The sequence below is a fragment of the Pristis pectinata genome, chromosome 15 (genome assembly GCF_009764475.1).
Source record: "Pristis pectinata isolate sPriPec2 chromosome 15, sPriPec2.1.pri, whole genome shotgun sequence".
NCBI lineage: Eukaryota > Metazoa > Chordata > Chondrichthyes > Rhinopristiformes > Pristidae > Pristis > Pristis pectinata.
In genome coordinates, this window is record NC_067419.1 from 6,161,797 (window position 1) to 6,185,277 (window position 23,481).

The 23,481-nt window shown below is 47.1% G+C and overlaps 1 protein-coding gene across 12 annotated transcripts in view; it reads left to right on the top strand.

The window, feature by feature from the left end:
• mical3a (microtubule associated monooxygenase, calponin and LIM domain containing 3a) overlaps window positions 1-21,245 on the top strand; it is a 247,027-nt gene extending 225,782 nt beyond the window's left edge. For 7 of the 12 annotated variants that reach the window (XM_052030891.1, XM_052030894.1, XM_052030897.1 and 4 more), the window contains 4 exons: window positions 3,402-3,470; window positions 11,450-11,549; window positions 12,432-12,505; window positions 15,335-21,245. In XM_052030891.1, coding sequence (XP_051886851.1) covers window positions 3,402-3,470; window positions 11,450-11,549; window positions 12,432-12,505; window positions 15,335-15,519 — 428 coding nt within the window. In that variant the 3' untranslated portion in view covers window positions 15,520-21,245. Of the gene's footprint in view, window positions 1-1,896; window positions 1,919-3,401; window positions 3,471-11,449; window positions 11,550-12,431; window positions 12,506-15,334 lie in introns of those variants that run through there. The other 5 variants (XM_052030895.1, XM_052030898.1, XM_052030904.1 and 2 more) reach the window with 2 other exon arrangements.
• The last annotated feature ends 2,236 nt before the right edge of the window (window positions 21,246-23,481 follow it).

Consider the following 23,481-nt stretch of genomic DNA (forward strand, 5'->3'; position numbering starts at 1 on the left):
CTGGCTACAGGGATGGGGACAGGAGTGGGTAAAGTTGTACCATTGTTTAAAAAAATAGGGAGAAAGGATAACACAGTTAGTTATTGGGCATATTATTGGAATCAATTCTAAGGGGCATTAAGAAAGGCAGAGGTTAATTGGGAACAGTCAGCATGGACTTGTTAAACAAAGGTTGTGTCTGATTAACCTGACTGTTACATCAAAAAATCACCAAGTGATTGATGTAGTCTACGCAGATTGTGGCAAGGCTTTTAATATAGTCCCACAAGTCAAAAAAAGGTAAAAAGTCATGGGATCCAAGGGAGAGGGGCAAGGTGGATCCAGAATTGTCTCTGTGACAGGAAGCAGAGGGTAATGGTTGATGGGTGTTTGAGACTGAAAGCTGTTACCAGTGGGGTTCCTCAGAACTTGGTCCTTTTTTCACATTACGTAATTAAAGACGTAGCCTTAAATATAGAGTGCATGACAAAAATAGAATAATGGTGTGGAGGAACAGAGGAATCTTAGACTGCATGTGCACAGGACAGGTCAATAAGGCGATTAAGAAGGTATACTGGATGCTTTCCTCCATTAGCTGAAGCACAGAATATAAGAGCAGGAACACTGAAGGAGGGGTGGGGGGGGGGGGTGCTCCTGTGTCATAAATGTTGCAGGAATCTATGAGTAAATAGATGGATCTTCTGGGGCAATGGGTTAAAAAATGCAGAGAGAGATGGTTTACGAAGAAAACTGGTGCAGAACTTTGTCAGCCTGAGTTGTGGAGCTGGTGTCACTAAAGAGGAACTTTTTAAGTGTCAACATTCTAACACGGGAAAGTCCTACAACAGTGGAGCAAGAGAGGGACTGACGGCATTGGGAGGGTGGGGTAAGATGGTGCGAGGTGGGCAATAATGGGGAGAATTGGAAGTCTGGTTATCAAGCAGATGATGCTGATAGGAGAGGTAAATATTAATGACCACAGGTGGGGGGGGGAATGAAATGCATTACCTAAAAGGATGGGTGATGCTGATTGAACTAAGGCCTCCCAAAAGAGATTTGAAAGTGAAGCATAATCCAGCAATGTCAGCATTGCTGTTTGAAAGATCGATGCAGGCTCAACGGGGTAAACATCTCTTTGGTGCTGGACCATACTAAAATTCTGTGAAGGCTTGGGAGGTGTGATTGGGGCAGGAGGGAGTGTGATGACGAGAGACAAGGGGAATGTGATAGGAAGAAGTGGAGGATAGATAGATATTTATTTACTAGTCACATGTACATTGAAACACACAGTGAAATGTGTCTTCTTGCGTAACTAAGAATGTTCTGGGGGCAGCCCGCAAGTGTCGCCACACTTCCAGCACCGACATAGCATGCCCACAACTTCCTAACCCGTACGTCTTTGGAATGTGGGAGGAAACTGGAGCACCGGAGGAAACCCACGCAGACACGGGGAGAACGTACAAACTTCTTACAGACAGCGGCGGGAATTGAACCCGGGTCGCTGGCGTTGTAATAGCGTCGCGCTAACCGCTACGTGATGGGAAGAGACAGGAGGGGTGTGATGAGGAGAGATGGAGGAGTGCAGTGGGGAGAAGCAGAGGCGGAGGGGGTGTGAAGGGGCAGGAGGGGAGAGTGTTGGAAGAGACGGCAGTGTAATGAGGGGAGAGATGTAGGGTGTGATGAGGAGAGACGTATGATGGGGTGACAGTGGATGTGAATAGAGGAGATGGCGGGTGTGTTGAGGGAGGGATATGTGGGGAGAAGGAGGTTCTGACTGGGGGAGGCAAGGATGTGATAGGAAGAGATGGGGAGGACTGTGATGGGGGAGAGAGATGGGAGAGATGCAAGTTGGTATACGTAATGGGGAAGGAGTGCACTCTGCAGTTATTTTTATCTGATCTTTCTGTTTCATCACAGGAGCCTGAATATTTAGACTTTGGAGCAGTAATATTAAATTAGTGAGTGGACTATAGGTTTCACACTCACTTTCTTTGTTAGCTATCACTGTGTACATCTCTTTGCATGAACTTAACCATCTGTCTGGCTTGGTTTCCTGCTCCCTATCATTGGCTGTGGAAAATTGCACACATGTGGATGTTGGCAGTAACTACAGCTGCCCTCAGCTGTGATAGTCCCCACTGTTCAATAGCCAACCCGCACTCATTCTTTAAGCTTGATGTGTTACTTAAAGGTGATGATGCACAGCTGGGGTTGGAATCTACAGTTCAGAGGGATGAGAGCAGAAGCCGGTCTCAGTGAGGGTCACTGTGACGTGAAGATCACAATTCACTGATAGCCCTGCTCTCTCTGAACCAGGTTAAATGGCAAGTTAATGGATCGCTCATTGCTAAAGGGGACAGTTACTGTTAATGGGCTGACTTATGCTTAGAGGGGACAGTCACTGATAAGATCCAGCTGCTTGTTTGCTCCTGGTTTTAAATTTAGGCTGGTTTGATTGCATGCACTTTATCTAATTAAAATGGTTTCTAATGGTAATTAACTGTTTACTCTCCTCTTCCATCACCCACATCCCTTTGACTTCCGATTTGTAGCAACACTTCCACCTGTTGGGCAGACTGTCCCAGGATGTCGGTTCAGTTTAAGCATGGGCACCGTGGATGTTCTCATGACTCGCATGATTAGGCTGTGGAGTTTGTTTTCCTAACTCGGCATCGTGCTAGGTTTTTTACGGAGGTCAAGCAGTCTGTTGCCAAACTGGCTTAGCTAGAGCACAGACCCCGACAGCTGGACACCAAAGAAACTATTGTACACTGGCCGTTATGACACAGAACAACAAATAGAAGGGCAATGAGTGAAAGAGGCAGAACACTCCGTATTCTGAGCTGTACATGGGCAGTGCCATCAGCAACAAATCTCCCCTGCATCCTCTCTGATCCACTTCCCCTCTTCTCATCCTCTCTTCTCTCACACACTCACTGCCTCATCTCTCTCCCTCTCCCTGCTCAAGGAGCGCTGACGTTTCTTCCCCACCCCTTTCACACGCACATGCCTTTCCTCCCTCAAACTGTGTTTCCCACTTCCCCTGTGCCCCTCTCATTTCTGTCCCACTGTCCATTCTCACTCTTGAGTTACTCCCTGGCTCTGCCTCTCTCCCTCTTTCTGCCCCCCACTCGATTCAGTGAGAACACTATGCTTGAGGTTTTGAACGTTGGAGGCTGCTTGTTATCAAAGGGTACCCATGGTCTTTGATTGTTTAACCCTGGATTGCATGCGTGGAATATGCCTTTAGTTCCTGGATTGCCGCAGGCAGTTGCACTGTCTCATTCTGTTCTTACTTTCCTTCATTTCTTTCTGTTTGTTTCCTGCCCTCTCATTATTAGAATCTTTCCTTTGCCCTCTTCTTCTGTCCCTCTCACACTCTGCTCCTGTGCTTTGCTTTTCTTTCACTTCTCTTGTTGAAGTTGAGACCCTTGTTGGAGCTTCGCGGCGAAGACCTCTTTCCTTCTGCCACTGCTGTGCCCACGACAGAGGTAATGTAAACCGAGCCCCGAGAGGGTCACCTTAACCACACTGGGGTTCTCAAACCCTGAGGCTCAGTACAGTTCCCTTGGACACCTGGTCGAGTGTAAATTCGAATCAAATAACCGCACCCGCTGCAGGACAAGCCTTAGTGAGCCTGAGGTAAGAGCGGACAGAGAACTGGGCCCCTCGGGAAGCTGAGGAAACCAATAAGCTTCAAACCAATGGGGCAGAGGCAGAAGGGAATGGCAGAGCCTTCCCCTGAGGAATGGGTGGAATGGGTGGGACCCACCAAGCAGGCACTTTGAGCCACCCGCGGTTCCCCTGCTCGTGTAGGATGGCAGTCAGGAGGGACAGTGTGAATTGTTGAGTGCCGCACACCGTCCCCACAACAGGTGGGCGTTGTCAGGCTGCACTGTCTCCAGTGCCTCACCCCTGCAGGACGTGAAGCCTGGGAATCTCTTGGTGACAGGATGTCAGTGTTGGCATCGAAGTTTGATGCAGAGCACCAGAACTTACACTCATGTAGGTCGACGGACCCAAACGCTGTGCTAGCCTAGCAGTGATCCTCGGCTGAACGAGCCTGAGCTGTCAATCTTTCACCACCCGTCCCTTGGCCCCTCCTCCCCAGTGCACCAACCACCACCATCCCATGATAACAGGCCCCAATTACTGCCCCCCTACACTCCCACCCGGTTCAGCCTTTGTCCCCTGTCCCCCGACATCCCATTCCTTGATGCCAGCACTCAACCCCAGTCCCTAATCCCTTTGAGCCTGCTATTCCCCACCACCCCCGAACCACACTCTGACCGCACCGCGCGGACATGCTCTTGGCCTGACCCTTCAGCCTCCCCGTCTCCCCTTCTGTGTTTCTCATCCTCCCCCTCACCCTGTTTCGTGGCTTTATCTCCCCATTTCCTGTTTTTCCCATCCTGCTGTTTTCTCCCCAACCCCCCCCCCCCCGTTCCCTCAGTGAAATTTTCTGCCCCTCTCATTCCCTTGCTAACATTTCCCTCTGTGCTGTGACCTATTTCCTCTGACCTCCCCTTTTCCCATCCAGTGCACAATAGCACAATTTACATTGATGTGCACACCCACTGTAGTGAAGATCCTCCTTTCTGACCCACCTCTATTTTAGGGTGGCTAACCACCTGAGGACTCTGTGGGTCCACTCCCATATCCCACGATAACAAACTAAAGAATTGGAAGGCCACTCCGGGTGAAAAAGTCAGTCAGTATTCTGCTCTGAGAGTAGTGGCTGAGGAGTAGATTGGGGTCATCTCCAATGGCTACTGCAGTTGAGACTCCCCGAACAAGAGGGAGACTGAATGCACTGGGGGTGGTGTGGCATTACTCTAAGTTGGGCTCACACAGAGCCAGCGCAGGCACAGTGGGTCTAAAGGCCAGGCGATAGGGGTAGGGGACTCCACGGGCAACCACCACCCTTTCAGAGGTTAGAAGTTGGGGAACATGTGAGGAGGGGCAGTTTCCAGATGCCCCCCCCCCCCCCCCCCAAGGATTCACTTTGCTTTGAGGGCTGACAAGGTATGACAGTTCTGCTGGTGCAGGGAATCGGGGCTGTGGATCAGACCAGAGCGTAATGGCTGTTCCCTGGGACTCTACTCTGCCTCTCTGCCTGCTTGCAGTGACTCACTCCATTCCACCTGCAGTAATCTCCACCTGGACTGACTTCTCATCTCACTGACTGAGCTTTATCCCCCTGTACCCTGCTTTCCTCTTCTGTTCTGCAAGTACCCGTTTTGTTGAATGGCCTGAGATTTCCCTTGGCTGAGAAACCTTCCATTTGCAGAGGCACGATACCTCCAAGCCTTGGTCAGCTGCCAGTGGAGACATCTGAGCTTTTACCTGTCAAACGTGGCCGGAGAGAGTGAATTCAGGAGTCAGGTGCAATCCACAACTGGTGGACAAGTCAACATGGAGCAGGGACTGAGAAAACAGAGGGACTGGGGATTGCAGTCAGCGGTTCTAAGCATTAAGTGCATGGGTTCCACAACTAGCCCAATCTCATCAAAATACAAAGATGTGGGAATGATTTGACTCCCTGGAGTAATAATAAGATATTATAAGTATGCTGTTTAAAGTAGATCTCTGATCTTTGAGGCCATAAAATCTAATAAGTACTAATTAAACACATATTTAGGGACAGCATTCAGAAGCAGCAGCATTTTCAGATTTCTCGGCTGCTACATTCAGTCCAGACCGATTAGAAGCAGTTGTTGTTCATGGATCTTCAAGCTAGATGAATGGTAGTCAGTCACAGTTCTTATCTAGAGTGAGCTTGCAAGGGGGGAATAAATCAAGTGAGAGTTTCAAGCAAAGTGTGGCAGTAAGAGTAGGAACACCAACCAATCAGTAACCTTGAATTTCATCCAACTGAAAACTTGTAGCTAATTAAATGCTGTAAGAGAGCCTGAAGCACTTCTTATCCTGACTCCCATTGTTCCCTGGGAAATGGTTTGTTGCTGAGACCAACTCAATAAACAAGAGACTGGGCATCAGTGGGCACCGTGCAGAAACGCTATGCCTTTAGCTCACTCGTCAGCCCCACCATGGACCCCTCCTCGCTCCTCATTTACTTACAGTCCTTCCACCCATTCACCTTCTACGCCACTCCTCCCACCTCCCCTTTCTACCGGAAAAGAGCAGCAGTAATTTAGTTCCTGTCTTTGGGCAGCACATTGGTTGAGAAGGATATCACTAACTGTCTTGATAAAACAAAAAAAAGGGAAATCATAGGTTAAGTCTCACAAAAAGTAATCATTCTTTTTTTAAACAAATCAACATTACAAGCCTCCCAGTGTAATAAGCCAACAAAATGGCTTCTATTGAATAGACCTTTATAACAAACCAGCCAGTGTATCAATGTAACATTACAGTCCTTCCTCTGTAACATGGACATTACAGACCAACTATTATGCCAAACTAACATCACAGACCAACCAGTGTTTCCATTTAATATCACAGGCCTACCATTGTAACTAACTGATATTGTAGATTTCCCATCATAACAAATTGGCACTGCAGATTAATCATCATATCAGGGTAAGCTTACAGACCAACCATTGTGTGCAGCTAACAATGTAAATCTCACGCTCCAGTCAGCCAATATTATAGGCCATCCATTATTACAAACCGATAGTACAGACCTCATTGTAATAAACCAACATAACATAAACTGTATGAACCTAATAATGTCGAGATCACATTCCGTTAACCCCCCCGTTGTAACAAACAGACAGACCATTGTAAGGAACCAATATCTCAGACCAACTATTAAACCAAAATCAGACTTTGGATTCAAGTTGATATTAAGGACCTCTCATCACATATTTTCTGTTGTAATAAATCAACATTTCAGGCCTCCCTTTGTACAGACTGGCTGGCATTACAGGAATCCCATTGCAATAAGACTTCACCTGGTAACCTATTGACCTTCTAATTTATGAGGGCTTAGTTGCTTGCTAGTTACGCCAACTCCCATTGCAAAGTGAGCCTCTGAGGTGAGTTATGTTGCAGCTCCACACTCCAGAAAGATATCACACCTAATGCATCATTGAAGGAATAAGCAAAAAGGTTAATCTCTAATCTACATCCAAGAACCATTGCTTGCTTCGTTTCATATCTGCGTTCAGGACAGAGGGTGCACAGACTGGGTTCAGGAATGTGATCGCATTAGAATTGTGGGCACTTCTGAGGGTCAGTGAATGGACTGAGAATGTACATGTGCAGTGCGTATGATGATGTCTTAATGTATGAGTGTCTCTTAAGATTGTGTACATGGGTGTGCATGTGTTTAAAATTACATGGGGTGTCCCAAAATATGATGAATGTGTGACAGAAAATGTTTATGTGATACATCATGCCTGAATACTTAATAATATGCATTGTGAAGGAAAGCATGCCTGGTAGAGACTTACAGGTTAGAATGTAATGGAAAGATTTTGTAGTTTATATGGTCAATAACAGACATCCAGGTGAGTTGCAGCCTGGAATCTAATCAATAGATATTGGGGTAGAATATCAGATATCTGGAGATAAGTTCAATGCCAGAGTCTAAACTGACAGATTTTCAGAGTTCAAATGTGGAATATTGATATCCAAGCAGTGAGTTACAGGTTAAAATACAGTATATTTAATAGGTTTTGAATGTTTATATAGAGAGTATAAACCTTGGAGTGAGTTATTGGCTGGAAGCTTATCAAAAGATTTTGGGAGTTCATTCACAGAATAGCAGTTACCCAGAAGTATGTTATGGGCTAAAATCTAAGCAACAGTAGAATATCAGTTGCCTGGGAGTGAGTTACAGAGTGGAATCTAATTGAGAGAGTTTAATAATAGATGACTGGAGATGAATAAAAGTCTTGAGTTTAAATAAGAGATTTGGGAAGTTCATATATGGAATAACAAATACCTGAAGGGTGAGTTAGAATATGCAACCTAAGCAGTAATTATTGGAGATTTACATAAAGAGTAACAGATGTCTTTTAATTCTTTACTGCCTGGAATCTAACTGAGAAGTTAATTATGGAATAAATACCAGGTTGTGAGCTACAAGCAAAGCTCTATTCTATAGATATTGGGGTAACAGATATTGGAGTAACAGAATCCAAGAAATGAGTTGTGATCTTACTGAGAGATTTTGAGGATTCATAATCAGGAAATAATTTGGAGCAAGTTATAGACTTCAGTTTTGATGACATATATTAGCTGTTTATATGTAGAATAACATTGAGCTGGGAGTGAGTTAGGATTTTATAAATAAGGTAAAAACTACTGAATAGGTCTGGGTGCTTATCTATAGAATAACAGATGCATTGAAGTGAGTTACATGGAGATCCTAACTAGAGTTTTTTTTAGGGTTAAACACAAATATGTAGTAGAACAGAAAATGATGGAAATGCTCTGCAGATCAGGCAGTGTCTGTGAACAAAGTCAATGTTTCAGACCAATGTCCTTGGAACTGGGGAAAAGCAGAAATGAACTGAGTTTTGTCGCTTGGAGAGTAGGGAAGGATCTGATAGGATGGAGACCAGGAGAGACTGAATGACACAAGTGGTGGTGATGCCTGCTGAGGAACGGTGGTGAAGGTGTCTCTGGAGGAGATGTAAGCAGGAGGAGAGGACAGCAATCTGAACAGAAGATTGAATGCAGTAAATGTGAGACGCAAGACTGGAATGGCTGAAATTGTTGGATTCACTGCTGATCTGAGGACTGTAACGAGTCTAGATGGAAGATGAAGTGCCGTTCCTTGAGCTAACAGAGGCCAGTGGCAGAGGGGTCAGGGTGAAGGTGGGCTGGGGGAACCAAAGGAGCAGGCAGCTAGAAGCTCAGGATCACCCTTGTGGACAGAATCCGTGTGTTCTGTAAAGCAGGTACCCCCTCTAAATTGGGGTAGATGGGAATACATTACAGGCCAGAATCTAATCAAGAGGCTTTGGGAGTTTATATGTAGAATAACACACACCTTGAAGTGAGTTACAAGCTGGAAATGTAATCAGATTTCTACAATTGCAAGTCTGTGACCGGTGGTGTACCACAGGAATCAGTGCTAGGAGCTTTACTGCTCGTTGTATGCAGTAATGACCTGGATGTGAATGTAGGGGTGGTGTGATTAGTAAATTCACAGTTGACAACAAAATTGTTGATGTTGTTGATAAGGGGGAAGGTAGTCTTCTATTAACAGAACAATATTGATGAATTGATAAGATATGCAGAGGAAAGGCAGAGAGAATTTTATCCTGAAAAATGTGAGATGATGCATTTTGGGAGGACAAATCCGGCTAGGCCAAACACAGTGAACGGCAGGGGCCTAGGGAGCATTGAGGAACAAAGGGACCTTGGTGTACGCCCAAGGATCCCTGAAGGCAACCTCACAGGTAGGTGAGGTGGGTAAGAAGACGTGTGGGATGTTTGCCTTCATTAGCTGGGGCGTAGAATATAAGAAGTTATATAAAACATTGGTTGGGTCACAGCTGTAGTACTGTGTACAATTCTGGTTGCTGCACTGTAGGAAGGACATGATTGCATTTAGAGAGGGAGCAGAGGAGATTCACCAGGATGTCACCTGGGATGGAGTGTCTCAGCTATGAGAAGAGACTAGAGAGGCTGGGTTTGTTTTCCTTGGAGCGGAGAAGGCTGAGGGGGTATTGAGGTAAACAAAATCACGAGGGGCAGAGACAGGGTAACTCATGAGGAACTTTTTTTTTAAGCAGGGGTGTCTGTAACCAAAGGGCATGTGTATGAGGCAAAGGGTAGGAGATCTAGGGAGGAAAATTTTCACCCAGAGGATGGTTGGACTCTGGAATGCAGTGATTAAGAGCATGGTGGAGCCATGCTCTTAATCACTGCATTCAGGTTATCTCAATACACCTGATCAGGTTATCTCAATACACTGCATTCAGGTTATCTCAATACACCTAATCAGGTTATCTCAATACACCTGATTCTCACAACATCTCAGGTGTATTGAGATAAGCACTTTAAATACGACGGCATAGAAGGCTATGGGTTGAGTACTGGAAAACAGGATTAGTACAGATAGGTACAGTATTTCATGGCCAACATGGACAAAGTGAGCCAAAGAACCTGTTTCTGTGCAGTATGATTTAATGACAAGATTTCAAAGGTTTATATATAGAATGCCTTGGAGTAATCTTGCTGAGCGATTTTTGGAAGCAAGTATGTTGAAGATAGGTATCTTGGGCAGAATTCTAGGCATGGAATCATGGGATTTGAGCAGTTTATATGCAAAATAGTACATGTTGCCAGCTAGAATTTTACTGAGAAATTTGGTGGATTTATAACTAAAGCGCCGGTGTCTGGAGATTCAATTGCACAATGATATTATTTAGCCCAGTGCATTTGATCTAATGATTTCCATGAGTGAATGAAGCACAACGATAACCATTTTCAATTTGTTTTGTATCACTGAAAATCCAACCAGACACTTCTTGTCATAGTGCCTCCTCTGACCTGGAGCTAATTTCCACGTCAGGGATGTACAAGATGCAGTGATTCCCTGTGCGATGCTTTCTTTGAGCATTGCAAGGGGACAGGCCACGTTGTTCTGGGGACACTAGGACAACATGGTCTTATTCTCATAGCAACTCTCTGCGAGACCCTCACGGTTAGTGAAAAGCTTACTTCCATCCTTACACGACCACCCCCAACACTGTAAAATGTGCAGGAGTCCCTTGAAACTCTAATCCCTGTTTCTCCAAGTATCTCCCCCGCGCCCCCCCCCCCTCCCCCGTCTGTCTCCTGGCCTCCAGTCCTTCCCCCACCATATCAGGATCAGTGACAGTGCCCTGTGACCTACTTTCTGAGCCCAGCCTTGGTTGCAGCTGGATTTAGATGAGGTGGGACATCCTGAGACCACAGTAGTATATCTAGCACAGGTATCTGGGAGTGAGTCGCATCCTAGAGTCCAATCAAAAGATGTTGGGTTTATTATAGATTAACACATACACTGAGTGGATTATGGGCTTGAATCCAATCAAGAATTTTTAAAGTTTATACATAGAACGAGAGATTTGGGAGTGAGTTACTGCTTAGAATCTAATGAAGAGATTCGGATGATATAGGATATCACCTACCTGGAAGTGAGTTCTAGGTTGGAATATAGTTGGGGAGTTTGGGAATTTTATACATTTATATAAAGTTAAATCAGGGAGATGCTGATAGTTAACCAAGTGCACCAAGCTGATTGTTTGGAGCCGATTGCCGAACACTCTGCAGCCAGTTTGATGATCCCACTGACCGGTGACCTCGGGCTAGGTTGAGTCGGTGTGTTGTCCCATGATTTGAAGTGCAGGGGTAGTGCCATGTCGGATTGAGCCCCTCCATGTGTGTGTAGTTACAAGAGGTTGTTTGACAGAGACTTCTTCGTATTGGTGAGTGGCCCATTATCTCCTATCTCATGCATGGCACTGTTTGTTGTGGTCTTTGACTTCGATGTGCTCTCTGACAGGAATGGGCAAGAAAGATGACCCTCGCCTGATGCAGGAATGGTTTAAACTGGTGCAGGAGAAGAACAGCCTGGTACGCTATGAGTCAGAGCTGATGATCTTGTAAGTAGCAATAATGGTTTCTTCCTCATCCCGAACCATAATTCAGTCCTTTCCCTCTTGAATGAGTAGCTGGTGAGGAGCTTAATGTTGGGACGGATGGACTGTTTCTGTTCTGTAAGTTCTGCGCAATCCCCCGAAGGCACCCTGATCATGAATTACAGCCGAGACCCCTCAAAGGGGCCCAGCTTTTGGGGCGTTCTGTTTCTGTACTGATAACCTACTGACCCCAGCCAAATGACCAAACAGAGAAGCACACGGGACTGCAGACGCCGGAGTCTGGAGCAGCAAACAATCTGCTGGAGGAACTCAGCAGGTCGAGCAGCAACATGATGTCCTGAGTACTGATGCAAGGTTTCGACTTGAAGCGTTGACAATTCCGTTCCCTCCCCCCACACAGATGCTGCTCGACCTGCTGAGTTCCTCCAGCAGACTGTTCGTTGCAACCTATCAAACAGTCTTCAAATCAACCTGTATAATTTTAAATGCAAATTATTTAAAAACTGAATTTAAAGTCATTGAACTACAATAAAATAACCCAATTATTTATGGAGTTATAGTTTATAATTTATAATTGAATTATGTATAATAATGTACGGTGCAGGAGGAAACTGGATAGAGTTGCCCTTTGGTGGAGATGCCACCCACTCCCTCCTTTGTGTCCATCAGGTGGTCTATCAAGACACAGTTAAAAGTTTTTGGCAGCAGCAAGGGGGTAAGGAGGTAGAGCTTCAGCCCCATGCCACCTAAGCTCTGCCCACAGTGATCCATGACATTCCGGCTGGTAGCCCCCACATGGTGCTGGGTCTGCTCGAATGTTCGGGGCCGACTGGGGGTCTCCAGGACAGATGCGGAGTGATGAACTGTGTTTGTTTCTTTGCGCAGTGCCCGTGAGCTGGAGCTGGAAGATTGTCAGAGCAGGTTACAGCAGGAGCTCCGGGAACGCATGGCCATTGATGGTAGGTGGCACTCACACCCACCCTCTGCATGTTCTGCCCCTTCAAGGTCAAGGCTCCGTGAGCGAACTGGCAGCAAACTGCAGGTCTGTTGGCAGGGGGACAGAGGCTGCTACTTGGACATTTCTGAGCCAAGGGAAGCCCCAAACATGATAGGACCAAGCTGGAAGGGATGTAGAGAGATATGTTCTTTAAAAATGACATGGGCAGGGTTTTATTTATTCATTCCTTGGGATCTAGGTGTCACTGGCAAGGCCTGCATTTATTGCTCTTGAGAAGGAGGCAAGGATTCTGGTGGATACTAGGATTCCTGGCTAGGGACCACTCCAAAGTTTAAGTGACTTCACGGGCCCGGGTAAGACAGCAGAGGTTGCCACCAAACCAGAAAATCCCAGGTACCTGTGTCCGCAGGTTGCTGGATCATGACGTCATGCCAGACTCCCATAACAAGCTCTCTGCCCTGAACTCACCACAGCAGGGGATCGCCACAGGCTGAGAAAATGCGCCTCAAGTCTCCATGTCAGGAGCACTCAGAGGGCAAGCGCAAACCGTAGAAGGAGAGCACCACCTCCACCCCACTGCAAGACCACCTGCCCCACCTGCAGAGACTCGATCCCACACTGGCCTCAACGGCCATCTCTTAAAGAAAATACTACCCAGAACCGGAGTGGAAGCAAGTCATCCTTGAATCCAAGGGACCGTCTGAGAAGAAGACACTCACCTGGAACAAATAGTGTCCCAGAGCCCTTCCGCTTGGTCCATTAGAACGTAAGAAGCTGAAGCAGGAGGAAACCATTTGGTCCCTTGCACATCTCCCTTCAATAAGATCACGGCTCATCTTTTTTTAGTGGGACCGGCCTGGGTCGTAAGTCAGGCATTAAGATACAGGGCTCAACATGAGGACAATGTGACTGTCGGCAACCCAACTCCCCTTCGCTTCCTTCCACCTCCCTTGCTCGCTCCTGCTCCCTTCGCCTCTATCCCTCTCCCTTCGCCGCTCCTCTCATTCACTATAAGATAAGATTTCTTTATTAGTCACATGTACATCGAAGCACACAGTGAGATGCATCTTTTGCGTAGAGTGTTCTGGGGGCAGCCCGCAAGTGTCACCACGCTTCTGGCGCCAACAGAGCATGGCCCACAACTTCCTAACCCGTACGTCTTTGGAATGTGGGAGGAAACCAGAGCACCCGGAGGAGACCCCTATCCTCCCGTTCCTCCACTCATCTCTGTTCCTCTCCTTGCCTCCTCTTCCTCTCTCTCCCTCCCACCCTCCCTCTCTCTGAACCTCACTCTCTTATCCCCTCTAGCCCTCTCCTTCACCCCCCTCATCAGCTCTCGGTCCTGCTCCCAGCCCATTCCAATCCCTCTGTCCCTCATCCCCTCTGTCCCATTCCTCCCTCCCCTCTCTCCCTCTCCCTCCCTCACTGCTGCTCTTGGAACTTGAAAATGATAAACTTTCCTGGAGGCTGAGATGGATATGATCCACAGAGTCACTGCCCAGACAGAGTACAGTTCCATTCAAAGGGTGGGCTGTCTGGACAATAGAAGCCCAATCCCTCAGCACACAGTGAGCCGGCAACCCACCAGACCACTTCACTCAACTTCTCCTTCACTCAGTGAGTCAGCACTCAGGGGTTGCAGTCCTCCAGAGACTTGCCCATTATCCAGGTTTGACCCTTCAGTGCTGTTCTGAAGGGGCACTGCATTGCTAAACCAAGACCCTGTTTCTGCCTCCCATTCCAGGGTCCTTGCTTCCCCCAACCTGCTTCACACCCACAAGCCATTTTACTGAAGTATTTCTGGCTCTTAGCCTCTCTCTAGCTCTTGGCCCCTGTTCCTTAAGTATCTCCCACCTTCATACTTGGAGAATCTCACTCTGTCCCATTAATGGGACATCTCCCTCTCCCTGAATCTTATTCGCAGAGACATCAGGGTTCCCACTTCCCCACCCCTCATCCCGAGTTAGCTAACACCATATTCCTGAGATGTGTCTCTTCAACCCCTCACCACTGTCCCAGGGTATGATCACTCCCTGTCCCATTAGTCCATTGCATATTGTCCACTGTATAACCTCACCCCTATTCCCAGAGTATTTTCTCCTCCCCTCTCCTTGTATCTAGTCCTGGTTCCCAGACTCCCCTGTTATAAAATTATCTAGGTCCCTGTTTCCCCAGTATCCCCCCATTCCTTGTTCTAAGAATATGTAGATCCATATTCCTGGAGTATTGTCACACCCTCTTGTTCTAGGACTATACGTGAGTGCATTCCCGGGGTACCCCCCCCCACCCCATTATTCTAGGGGTACCTAGCTTCCTGTTCCCACAGGGTCCACCACATTCTAGGGCTATCTAGGTCCCTGTTCCCATGGTACTTGCCTCTCACCCCCTTGTTCTTGCGGTATCAGGGTTCCTGTTCCCTAAGTATCCCTCCTCAGTCCCTGTACACAGTATTCCCCCTTCAGCCCCTTGTTCTGAAGGAATCTAGATCCCTGTTCCCATAAGATCCATCTCTGTTCTTGGAATTTTTTCCATGTTCTTAGAGTACCATCCCCATCCCTTGTTCTGGGGGATCAAGGTCCCGTTTCCTGAGTATTTCCCCTGCAGTTCCTTATTCTGTTCCTAGATCATCCCTACCCTCTTGCTCTGGGTATCTAGGTCCCTGTTCCCAGATTACCTGGGTCTGTGGTGTTCTCCCCTCTTTCCTCAGAAGATCTCTGTCCCTGAGCTTGGGGCTTCCGCCCCATTTTATGGTCTACCTCAGCCCGTGCCCTGGTGTGGTTCGGACCGTGAGCTGCTCCGTGCCCTGATGGCTCCCTGTTGTGTTTGGCAGACAATCTGAAGAACAGCGAGGAGCTGTTGGAGGAGAAGCGGATCCTGAACGAGATGCTGGACGTGGTGGAGCAGCGAGACGCGCTGGTGGCGCTGCTGGAGGAGCAGCGGCTTCGGGAGAAGGAGGAGGACAAGGACTTGGAGGCCGTGATGCTGACCAAGAGCTACAACTTGAACTGGTCGTAGACAGTCCACCTATAGCTGCAGACACAGAAACCTGGGCACAGCATCAACAGCAGCCAGAAGGGGAGGCAAGAGATTGTCCTGCAAGTAGCTGGTAGAGCAGACTCCTGCTGTCTTTCTCCCAGTGTGGTGGACACTGCAGAATAGTGGTTGCGCTGCATGCCCACGTGTCAGCCACGCACATGATCCCACCTGACCTGAGGGCAACTTCTGCCGATCCCCCTCAGATATTGGCCAGCTTTAGAATACCCTGGACAGTAATGGATAGGAGTTCAAGAGGAGTGTGCACGAGTTAGGGGCCGTTAGCTCATTTCAACACATTCGTAAGAACTAATTATTTCTGGCAAGGGAACTGTAGAACTGATGAGCACAGGACCTCAAGTGGACCCTCCAGTAAGTATAAGCCCTGCTCACTCCACAAATTCTCCCTTCATGCGAGGCAGTGATAATATTCTGCGCCCTGAGATGGAGGCATGGTTTTCCCCTTCTCCATCCTCCAGTCCAGTGGCGCCACTGCCAACTCCAAGTCCGCCTGGAGGTGTCATCAGGGGTCCTTTGCAGCTTCTTGCCACTGATCTCGGAGCTTGAAGTGCTGAACCCAGAGTGACCCCTCTTCCCTCTGTTGCTGTAGGCAGCAGTTACCTTTTCTCTCTGGGGAGGTTGGGCTGTGTGTGATAGAACAGAAAACCATCTAAATGCCACACCACGAGCAAAATGAGATGGAAACCACAAATGGTGGTGCATTTAAAAGAGTCCAGGGACTTCCTACCATTTAAAAAGCACACGGCAGCTCATTCCTCGTCTCACCTTTTCACTTACGTTCTACCCTGTCCAACTCATCACTGGTTCACTTAAACATTGTACTCCCTGAAACTCCTCATCGCCTCTCTCACACATACCAGTCCAACAAACACGTTATAGCCCACTCCAATAGGGGATTCAGAAGAAATCCCAACAATACCCAGAAGCGTGGAACTCTGTACTGTGGGGTAGTTGAAGGAAATGGTACAGTGACATTTAATGGATAGGCATTTCGGGGAGAAGGGGATAGAGAGTCACCCTGATTGATTTGGGCAAGTATAGATGAATGGGGCGGAGCAAAGTGACAGCATGGATAGTTGGTATTGGTTTATTATTGTCACATGTACCGAGATACAGTGAAAAGCTTTTGTTTGTGCGCCATCCAGCCAGATCATTCCGTACGTAATTACATCGAGGTAGTTAAAAGGAAAACGGAATGCAGAATATAGTGTTACAGAGAAAATGCAGTGCGAGTAGACAAATAAGGTGCAAGGGCCACGACGAGTTAGATTGGGAGATCAAGAGATCATCTTTTAGCGCATGAGAGGTTCATTCAAAAGTCTGATTAACAGTGAGATAGAGGCTGTCCTTGAGCAATGTAGTACATGGTCTCAAGTTTTTGTATCTTCTGCCTGACAGGAGAGAGGCCTATTTCTGTGCCATGTATCCAAAGTAAAGCTCTCATCACTACACTCAGAGAGACACAAGCACACACACCTACCCGTCACTGCACATTCACACAATCTTCCCAACCTGACCCCTATTCCTTCATATACCTACATGTTCAAGCACCCATCCCCGTCCATTGCCACATCACCATCACACGTTGTATTCATACACTCCCATCGGCAGTGCGGGAATTAATTTAAAAGCTGCCTTTCCTCTAATGTGGCCAGAACTGTACACAGTATTGTAACTGTGGCCTAGCTAGCATTTTATACAGTTCTTGCATGACCTCTCTGCTCTTATATTCTGTGCTTCAACTAATAAAAGCAAGTATCCCAAATATCTTTATTGACCATCAGCTGCCTACTCTGGGACATTCAGATCCTACGGCACATGCACTCCAAAGCCTCTGCTGGCCCACATTTCCAGTGTCCCACCCTTTTGTTGTGTCTGCCCTCCCCAGATGCATGACGTTACCCATCTGCACATTACATGTCTGTCTGACCAGCCTGTTGATCATTTTGCAGGCTATGGCTTTCTTCCACGGTTAGCCACGTGGCCAATTTTTGCATTGCCTGCAACCTATTTATCATAGCTCCCAGAGTTAACGTACACTGTGAAAAGCCAACTTTGAACACTTTTAGAACCCCTCCTCAAACAGCCTTCCTGTCACCACTGATCAATACCCTTCGCTGTCTCCCACAGAGCAGAAGAGCCAATTGGTACTCCCCTTGAATCCCATAGACTTTTTACTTGCTTGCCATGGGATAGGACCTTGTCAGAGGTCTTACTGAAGTCCATGTATGCTACTTTAGATGCCCTCATCAACCCTCCTTGATACCTCCTCAAAAAAAAACTAATTTGTCCATACTCAACCTTCCCTGTCAAATCCATGTTGACTGTTCTTGATTAATCCATGATAACTAATAACTTCCCCTCAGGCTGACCGACCTGTAACAACTCGCTCTCGACCCTGCTCCCTTTCTCAAAACCGAGACCACCTTGGCAGACTTTCAGTCCTTCGACAGCCTCTGAAAATGTTTACACGTCAACCAGTTCCTCCCTCCTTGGGCACCGGCTGCGCTCCATTCAACTCCCAACCCTTGGAAGAGGCTCACTTGATCCTCCAACTCACTCCAATCACATTGACAACACTCCCTCGTCCCCAGACACCAGATCCTGCCTCCACATTCCAATTTTAATCTTCATTCTCGTAAATCAATGGACTATTAAAGTCATAGACTTTTCTGCCTCCCCTCATATCACTGCCTACCCTTCCCTCCGCCCATTGTTTCCCTGTGCACGCTCTTCCAGCCATTCTGCATTTCTCCCACCACAGTCCTGAATGCTAATATACAACATGCCCTGCTGCTGCCCGCTATTCCAGCCCTGATCTCTGTCCCTTTACACTGCTTCATTTTACTATTCCTGCTCAGGATATAGACAGCACCAGTCATTACTCATCCCTCGTTGCTCTGGAGAAGGTGCAGCAAGTCCACTTTCCATTGAAGGAACTCCCATGGTGCTATTAGGAGGGAATTCCAAAACATTGATCCAGCAGCAATACCATTCCAAGTCTGGATGTGACCTGCAGAGAGGCCGAGTGCGTGTAAGCCCTGATCCCCTCAGCTTTCTTGCAATGCGGGACATAATTGGGCTGGTAGTATCCCCATGCATCTGCTGCCCATTCTAGAGGTCATGGGTTTAGGCACTTCTGGCACAGAAGCTTTGGTAAGGAACTGCTGTGCATTTCGATGCTATACATGTCTCAACATACTGGAGGACAGCCAGTAATTTAAACTAACAAACAAGCGGACTTTATTGCTCTGGTGGTGGGGTGAATGAATGTTTAAGGTGGTGGATGAGGAGCCAGTCAAGCTTTGACCTGAATGTTGTCGAATTTGGAACTGCACTCCTCCAGGCAGGTGGACAGTGTTCCATCCCACTCCTCCCAGCAGATGGAGAAGTCAGGAAGTGAACCATTCCCAGCCTCTGACCTGCTCCTCTCACAGACACGATATTCACGTATGTGGTCCTGTTAAATTTCTGGTCAGTGGTGACGCCCAGGGTGTTGCTAGCGGAGGATTCAACAATGGTAATGCTACAAAGTGTGAAGAGGAGGTGGCTGGAGCCTCACCTGTTAGATAAAATCATTGCCTGGCACTTGTGAGGTGCAAATGTTACTTGGCACGTACCAGCGTGTGTCTGAGTATCGTCCAGGTCTTGCTGCATGTGGACATGGATTGCTTCGTTACCTAAACAAATAGAACTGAGCACTGTGTGCATGGTTTCTGCATAAGTGTGTGTGTGTGTGTGTGTGTGTGTGTGTGTGTGTGTGTGTGTGTGTGTGTGTCTGGGTGCGTGTGTACTTCATTGTGTCTCAGCACTCTTTCGATGCGGTCAGGGTTACAACAGTGTTGAACCTGTGGTTTAACACAGTATTATGTACAGATGAGTGTGTGCGCGCGTGTGTACTGCTGCACAGGGGTGTGCAAATATATTTAAGAATGAAATCCTGTGGAATGCAGAGGAATGTAATTACAAAGGTCAGGGTTGAAGGTTGTGTCTGTGATTCTTGTGGCTACGCTCAAACTGGAGTCTAAATCAGATGGAGAATAAGGGTAGCCCAGGGACGGGATAGAAGGCCCTGCCTACTGACAGCCTCTCTGGGAGAGGATTTATAGGCCTGGTCGGTCTATGAATCAGATCAGTTCCCAATGGGAACGTGACAAAATGTGACTGTACAGGGTGCTTTATACATTTAAAATACATTCAGTTTTGCATGCTGTGCCCTCGCTGAGACTGATTTGCCAGCTCAGGCCCGCTCCTGAAGTGAGTCACAGCACATGTTGTACAGCACATGTTAAAATTATTAAAATATTTTGAAATATCAAACTAGTAACACTGAAAGCACTCAATTCCCAGCTATCACAGAGTCATGCAGCACAGAAACAGGCCCTTCAGCCCATCGAGTCTGGGGCTGACTACCCATTTCACTTAATCACACTTTTTAATTCTCCCCACATTCCCATCAACTCCTCCAGATCGTGTACCACTCACCTGAACACTCGGGGTAATTTACAGTGGCCCATTAACCCACCACCCTGAACGTTCTTTGGGACATGGCGGGAAGCCGGAGCACCCAGCGGAAACTCGCGCGGTCACAGGGAGAACGTGCAAACTCCACACCGACAGTAGCCGAGGTCAGGATTGAACCCGGGTCTCTGGCGTTGTGAGGCAGCGGCTGTACTGGCTGCACCACTGCTCCACCCCTCTATTTACACTTTTAAATAACTTTTTAAAATGCATTATTAAAAATATATAACTTCCTTTACCACAGCTTTACAATCCCTCTCGCACTCCATGTGAGTGTCGGTTGCCCAGCGTAAATACTGGGACAAAGCTCCAGCAGGTGTTGCTGAGCAAGTTCAGAACCTCCACACATCACTACACAGGGTCCAGGATTCCCAGCCGTGCTGCCGTTCACTGGGAGAAGCCGTGGAACTCCAGCCAGTCGGCCCCCACAGCCATTGCTGTGGGCACATCTGGCAGTGATGTCTAGGTGAGGATTTTGACTAGTACAAAGGGGTGGTGTTCGTAGGCACAAGGCCATGTACCTGCGATCGCAGAACCTGTCGTTACCCTGCAGGCACGCTCACTGTGCTAGTGTTACCCAGGGATAGCCTCCCATCGATAGCTGTCTGTTTTGTCTATCTGTCTCTCTCTCTCTATCACTACCCCTCCCTCCCTCTCACACTGCCATACTGTATATACTATCACTCTGAAACCACTCAATCCTACTCTGTACTTTCTGCCTACTTTCCCTCAATCCCACATTGTCTTTAAATCCACCCCCATTCCGTGTGCTCACTCTTTCTAAGCCCCCTCAATCTCGTTACTCTCTACCCATCGCTCGATCCTCTCCTCACACTGTACTCTCCAGTTCTTGCCAATTCTGCGTTGTACTCTCTTTAACCCCACTGCATTCTGCACTGTACTCTCTCTCTCAACATCCTCAACCCCTACTCAGAGTGTACCGCTCCCAACAGGAGTGGGTCATTATCTTGCCCCTCTGTATTTGTTACATGCAGGCTCCCTCTGAAAGACTCCAGTTTGCAGTGTTTAAGGGATTACAGTGTAGAATTTACTCCACAGACTGTAAATATGCCACTGACTATTCTGTGACAGGCTACATACTGTGATGTGCTTTGGTATCATTTGCACTCACTTGGATAATAATTATCGTTCTTGATGTGTGATGGTGGAATTAAAGTTATTTATTAACACTTGGTATGATACAAATTTATATATTTAAAAAAAAAATCACTTTTTTTCCTCTGCTTTTTATTTGCCTGTGTTTATTTTTAATTCCTTATTCAGGCAGCATGGGCTCTGCACAAAAATTGCCAGTACGGGCACTTTCTATCATCCAGACTGTGTCATCCCACAAACTGGAATCTTTTCCAAGTATTGACCAAAGTGAAAAAAAGGAATGGTGTTCCTTTCAAAATGGAGTGGCTGATTTATTGTAGGAAAATAAACATCTGGGTAAAAGGGCAAGAGCAAAGTGGTGGATGACCCCTTTCAAAGGGCCAGCAAAAATATGATGGGCCAAACTAACTTGTTCACCATAGAAACAGGCCCTTCGGCCCACCAAGTCCATGCCAGCCACCCACTTGCACTAATCCTACACTGATCCAATATCTTATTCTCCCCACTTTCCCATCAACTCCTCCCCAAGCCAACCACTCACCAAAACACTAGTGGTAATTTACAGCAGCCAATTAACCTATCAACCCACACGTCTTTGGGATGTGGGAGGTAACCCCTGCGGTCACAGCGCTGGAGGTCAGGATTGAACCTGGGTCTCGGGAACTGTGAGGCAGCTGCTCCACTGTCCTGCCCTGTGTAAGAATTCACATTATCAGGTCCTGAAATGGCTGGAGAACAACAGCTGGGCACCACATTGATCACACACAATCAGGAGTTGTGACTGCAGTAAGTGTTCTAACAGAGGTGATGCCCCTTGAAGAAGCCCTTCAGCCTGGTATGTAAGCTACATCATATTACTAACTGGAGGAGCGGGTCGAGGAGGTTGAATCACAGACCATCAGGAGGTGCTGTTAAGAACAAAGATATGACAGTGCAAAAGATCCCAATGGCTTTCAAATCAAAGTTAGAGAATGAAATCTCTTTCCTGTGGCAGGTTCCCCCTCAAACTCCTGACTGCCCCATTGGACCACATTCCAAAAGTTAAATCTTGCACTTCGTCAGCTCAGTCCACTGAAACCAGACAAATGTACTCAGAAGTCTGCCTTCAAAAAAAAGGTTACTTTCCAGTGGAATCTATACCAATTTTAACTGAACTTCCACAAGCCAAACACTACTGTGTCCTTTCACTGTGTTAATCCCTTTACACTTCTTGAACAGAAGGAATTATCACCAGACACTGACGCTCACAGAACTCAACACTTTTTAAAATCGCTGTGGTTTGCATCCTCATTGGGCTGTAAGTGCTGGTTACAGTTTCTATGCAGCTACAGTTCAGTGGGTGCCAGTGTATGGTTTACTGTGCCAGTGACTTATGCAGTGCCAGTATGATGTTCACGGCGGTGATCTGCAGTGATGCCAGTTTACAGTTCCAGCCATTCGCAATACCTGTTCACTACATCACTTACATCACCAAAGGGCAAGAAGAAATGTGTTCAAACTGAGAGAGGCATCAGGAGTTACTTTTGAATGGAAAGGTTTCATGATGCATCTCGCTAGAACTCCGGTTAGGCCGCATTTAGAGTATTGTGTGCAATTCTGGTCACCTCACTATAGGAAGGATTAGAGAGGGTGCAGAGGAGGTTTACCAGGATGCTGCCTGGATTAGAGGGCATGTGCTATCAGGAGAGGCTGGACAAACTTGGGTTCTTTTCTCTGGAGCAGCAGAGGCTGAGGGGTGATCTGTTGGAAGTGTATAAAGTGATGAGGGGCATAGATAGGGTGGACAAGCAATATCTTTTTCCCCCCATTATTGAGCGATCCAATACCAGAGGGCATGCATTTAAGGTGAGAAGGGGTAGGTTCAGAACAGACACGAGGGGTACATTTTTTTTTACTGAGAGTGGTGGATGCCTGGAATACGTTGCCTGATAGGGTGGTGGAGGCACATTGATTGGGGGCTTTTAAGAGGGGCTTGGATAGACACATTAATGAGAGGAAAATGGGGGGATATGGGCATTCTGTAGATCAGAGGGATTAGCTATGTCAGCACAACATTGTGGGCCAAAGGGCCTGTTCTGTGCTGTACTGTTCTATGTAATTCTTACCGAGAAAATGTTTCACTTTGGCCCTCAACAATAAATCTCTAATGGAAGCTCTAGGTCCAGAGTGAGTATCTGCAACAAGCATGCCAAAATGGGCCATTCCATTGTCCCAGTGTGGTTGCACATTGAACACTGGAGCAACAAATAAAATGAAGTCACAGCTGTGTTGTCAAGTTGCTGTATG